General features: G+C 26.0%; 1 protein-coding gene across 1 annotated transcript; it reads right to left on the reverse strand.

The window, feature by feature from the left end:
- Positions 1-3,518: 3,518 nt before the first annotated feature.
- Positions 3,519-4,931, reverse strand: LOC130466789 (uncharacterized). The gene is made up of 3 exons (XM_056835380.1): positions 4,818-4,931; positions 4,472-4,594; positions 3,519-3,788 (listed from the first exon to the last, which is right to left on the reverse strand). The coding sequence occupies exons 1-3, from the start codon at positions 4,885-4,887 to the stop codon at positions 3,691-3,693; spliced, it is 291 nt and encodes a 96-aa protein (XP_056691358.1). The 5' UTR covers positions 4,888-4,931; the 3' UTR covers positions 3,519-3,690.
- Between the last annotated feature and the right edge of the window lie 737 nt (positions 4,932-5,668).

Genomic DNA, 5,668 nt, shown 5'->3' on the forward strand with positions numbered 1-5,668 from the left:
AATTTTGTTAGAATGTGTGCATAGGTTTTTTTTTATTAGTTACTAGCTTTCTATGCAGGCGATGCATGCTTCTAATTTAAAATGCACATACTACGTATGTGATATTTCATTAGTTAATTACATTTTTTACTCTTTATTAACATAATAGATTTTAGTCTGTGCGATGTACAGATTTTATTAAATTGTTATGTTTAAATAAAAATTATATGTATATACCAATTTTATATATTTTAGCCCGTGCGATGCACGGATTTTAATAAATTGTTAAATTCAAATAAAACTCCTATATATTACAATTGCTATATTTTTATATATTAGATTAGATTATTGTTTGATTTTGAATTGAATTTCGTTTTTTATTTTGGATGAAGTTGTATACGGAGTATATTAGAAATCTTATTTTTTATTGGCCGAAACCATCAGATTTCTTACGTGGCGCTCTAATACTGGATCAGTGTTTGACTTTGGATTGAATTTTATTTTAGATTAAATTTTATTTTAGATTTATTTTTAAATTATTAGAGTATTTGATTTTGGATGGAGTTGTACATATTATTAATTAATTAATTAAAAAAATATACACGTGGCACCTAATTAATTATCTACGTGGCACTCGATTTTTTTAATTCAAAAATAAATTAGAAATCTTATTTTATATTGGCCGAAACCAACAGTAATCCTAGGTGGCGCTATAATATTTCAGCAAATATGTCTCCTTTATAGTTTTATATGATTATATTATATTATATTATTTTTGATTTTGGATCGAATTTAATTTTAGATTTATTTTTAATTATTAGAGTGTTTGACTTTGGATGAAATTGTATATGCGTATATTAATATAATTAATTAATAAAAATATTTACGTGGCGCCTAATTATTTATCTACGTGGAAATCGACTTTTTTAATTCAAAAATAATTTCAAAATATATTTTTCATTGGCCGAAAGCATTAGATTTCCTATGTGACGCTCTAATATTGGATTAGTGTTTGATTTTAGATTGAATTTTGTTTTAGATTATTGTTTGATTTTGGATAAATTTTATTTTAGATTAGTGTTTGATTTTGGATGAATTTTATTTTTGATTTATTTTAAAAAATTTAGAGTGTTTGATTTTGGATGGAGTTGTATATGTTACTAATTAATTAATTAGAATATCTACGTGGCACCTAATTAATTATCTACGTGGCAATCGATTTTTTTGATTCAAAAATAAATTAGAAATCTTATTTTTCATTGGCCGGAACCATTAGTAATCCTAGGTGGCGCTCTAATATTTCAGCAAATATGCTTCCTTTATTTTGCATTGAATTTCATTTTAGATTTTTTTTTAATTATGAGAGTGTTTGTTTCTAGATGAAATTGTATATGCGTAATATTAATAATTAATTAATAAAAACATCTACGTGGTACTTAATTATTTATCTACGTGACACTCGATTTTATAATTCAAAATTAATTTTAAAATCTTATTTTTCATTTGCCAGAACCATTAGATTTCTTACGTGGCGCTCTAATATTGGATTAATGTTTGATTTTAAATTGAATTTTATTTATTTTATTTTAGATTAGTGTTTGATTTTGGATAATTTTTTTTTTAAGATTTTGTTTTTAATTATTAGAGTGTTTGATGTTAGATGGAGTTGTATATATTAGTAACTAGTTTAGTACCCGTGTAATGCACGGTTATTACTACTCCGTAAATATTTTATGTAATACTTTTAATAATTATTTACAGAAAAGTTAATAAAATATAAAATATGTCGTAAATGAGTTTATCAACACCAATTGATTTAAGTTTCCTTAAATAAATAAATTTTAAAAAAGTTAAGTTCTTTTTCCAGACATTTTAACCCACAAATAAGTTTATTTAAATCAAAATAAGTTTTTTTTAGATAAAATAAGTTCAAATAATATAAGTCTAGACAAAGTAAGTCGAATAAAACAGAACCTTAATTTAACTAAATTTATCTAAATTTTATTCCTTGAAATAGGTGAACTCACATTTACTTTCAGTTCTTTATAAAAAGTTTCTCATATTTACTCTATTCGCAACTTTTTCTTTTCCCTTTTTCACCCCTATTCCAGCTTATTTCTTTACTTAAATTATTAATTTCATTACGTAATTTTTTTGAAGATACTGCACATTCATTTTCCGTAAGACAAAAGGATTTTAAGTCATTATTAAATTAATATAATACAAAGAAGTTTAAAATGTTGTTAAAAAGTTTTGAAAATTATTTCTTATTTAAATACGGAGTACTTTCTTTCCAAATAATAATGTATATGATGCATATGAGAGATATTTGATACAATTAATTTTCTACAATTAGAATTGATAGATACGGCAAATTATTTTTTCTCCATTTTTGTATGTTTTATTAATATACATTTTTTTAAGTTAACAAATATTAAAAAACCCAAAGACTCATCAGGAGATGACACGTGTCATTTCTGGTGTGTTTTTTAGTATATAGTTATTGATTGATGATTGAGGCTTAATTATGACAAAATTTTAAGCTTTAATAGATTTCTATGTAATTTTTTCCCAATGTATATTAACTTTTTTTCTTTCCATATCATATATTTTTAATCATATATTTTTAATTAAAAAAAATGTAGGACGCACCAAAAAATGACGTGTATTGTTTTGCGTGTCTTTTTTTTGAGGGAGTTTTGCGTGTCTGTAAGTATATAGTAATTGATGGATTAATTGATAGTTAAAGTTATTGATCTTGGTAGTTAAAAATGTGCCACAAACATTCTCGCAAAAAAGGAACACATAATATTTTTGGTATTATCTAATACTCCCTCCGTTCCATAATGTTCCTCACTTTTCCATTAAGCGTGGTCTCCAATGTTTTCAATTACTAATAATTATAAAAAAATGATATTTAGAAAATTTATATTGAAACGAATTCAATGATATCCCACAAGTTAATATTTTTGCTCTTAATTATACTACTAATTATGAACTTTGACCTCATGAATAGTAAACATGAGGAACATTATGGAATAGAGGGAGTATATATATTTGCTGAATTATTAGAGCGCTACGTAGGATTACTATTTCTTTCAGTCAATGAAAAATAAGATTTTAATTAATTTTTTAATTAAAAAAATAGAGTGCCACGTAGATAATTATTTAGATACCTATTTAGATAATTATTTTGATTTTGGATGGAGTTGTATATGTTAGTAATTAATTAATAAAATATCTACGTGGTATTAATTAATTATCTACGTGGCAATCGATTTTTTTAATTCAAAAATAAATTAGAAATCTTATTTTTCATTGGCTAAAACCATTAGTAATCCTACGTGGCGCTCTAATAATTCAGTAAATATGCCTCCTTTATATATATATATATATATATATATATATATATATATATATATATATTAGATTTCCTAGTTTTAATATCTTTAATTTGTGATTTTGGTAAATATTTTTAATTGATTATATGTTGTAATTTAAAATATTTTTGTTTTTATTTTTCTGATTTAAGTAAAGGGTAAAAAGATAATCACATTTTTTACACCGCTTCAGCAGTTCCCTTATATAATACAGATCACCAAATTAAAATTCATTGGTTAGGAAAAGGCAACAATATAACATTATATCTAAAAAAAAAATATAACTCAAATTAAACAATGCCCGGCAAAGTGAGCTTTGTGATAACCATGGCTATTTACAAGTGCCTCCTAAAATGGGGCCTGAACACTTGCTACTTCCACAACAGATTGGAGAGAAGAGACCACATTCTTGCCCCACAGATAAGCAATCTACAAACAAAGATGTAATTATCAAATGTTGTACAAACACAAACAAGTTAAATTATGAACTCAAATGCGAAAAGAAACATTAATATCGTTGTCTGGAAACCAAGTTAACGTGGAAATGTGAGAAATAGTTGAAAATCTATAGAAAAGTAAATCTGGAGAAATATGTGGAAGTCTTTAAATTTTATTTGTTTGGCTAATTATTGTGGGAAACTATGGAAAATGTTATATTATATAAATTTCACTTGTTTAATTTTATTTTCCACAGTTTTTCCATTACTTTTGGGGGGGGGGGAATGTGGAAAATAAAACTAGCTGATTTCCACCTATTTTTACACATTTCTTTTCCCTCGTTTTCATTTAAATTACCAAACAAGCTAAAAATTGAGGAATTCTCCTATTTTCACAATTTCACACACTTTTCCTCCTTAAACTAGAGTTCTTAATTACACTTGGTGTACAATAGATTCATCATATACCGGGGGTTTTTTACCCACCTTTTTTTAAAAAAACTTTAAACAACTTTACTAAATTTTATATTATGATCGAAATAATTTTTTTGGATAAACTTTTTAAAGGTTATATGATTAACTTTATACATTATGAGTGATTTTGAAGGGATGGAAAAAGAATATTCCCTAGAAAAACTTTTACATTATATAGGGGTAAAAGAAAATGCGACTTACCTGAAACACATGTAAAATGATGATCTGCGCTACACGTAAATCCCGGACAACAACCATTAAATATTAGATATCCACACCCTAAGCCTCCACATCCCGATAGCTTTTTACTGGTCACGATTTGCACTGTCAAAATTTTATATACAACAAAACCGGTTAATAAACCTTTTTTTTTTTAATGTAAAATCAATTCATTAATAAAAAGTCATACGACATCTACAATAGAAATCGAATTTAACAAATACATAACAAATTGAATAAAAAAAAACATGAACTGATACTACAAGTAGTATTTATATATTTATTTAATAATATAACATCAGAAAAGGAACATGAAATAATTAATTACCTAGGGTTAGCAAGAAAAGAATGGCTACTACATTTTTCTTGGATTTGTAGAAAACCAACTTTCCCTCCATCTGAGTTATATATTTCAAGTTTATTGATTAACAATATATGTAAAATCGTATGGTTTATGTAAGTTAAAGGTTGTCCCTATTTATACACAAATTTAACTGTTTTGATATCTTCCATCAATAAAATTAGCTAAATATTAGTGTTACAATCTGGCAGCTAACATCAACAGTGTGATTGTTTATGTTTGGATTTTTTTTCCATTTTGTTAAAAGTCAAGCACGAATGACATTAACTTTTTTTGCCAGTGTCGGGTTACGATAACATAATGACTATTAGGATGTGTTTAATTTCTCAAAATGAGACCATCATTCAATTAAAAAAAAAAGAACTTGTTACATATCAGCACCTTAACCACGTACTACTCTAATTTTACTTTTGTTTTTCTTTAGGTGGCTAATTATACTATATTTGAAATTTAAGGCTCTGTTCCGTCACTCACCCCGCACCACCCAAAATCGTCCCCGATTTTGGATATCACATGCATTGTTTAGAAACTCCAATAGTCGGCTATCCATTTCATAACTTAATGCCACATAAGCTTTTCGAGTTACACAATTACTAGCTACTTAATTATTTGTTAAGATATGTTAAGATATTAGATATTATTCTGTGAATATTCTGTAGAGTCCTAACTATGGTAAGTTACCTAATGTGTACCTAGGGTTTAGGTAACTGAGTTGTACTATATATACGTGTGTTATCAATGAGAATGATACGAGATTACACAATATTTGACATGGTATCAAGAGCCTAGGTTAAAAACCCTAGATTTTTTTTCCGCAC

The sequence above is a fragment of the Spinacia oleracea genome, chromosome 2 (assembly GCF_020520425.1).
Source record: "Spinacia oleracea cultivar Varoflay chromosome 2, BTI_SOV_V1, whole genome shotgun sequence".
NCBI classification, from domain to species: domain Eukaryota; kingdom Viridiplantae; phylum Streptophyta; class Magnoliopsida; order Caryophyllales; family Amaranthaceae; genus Spinacia; species Spinacia oleracea.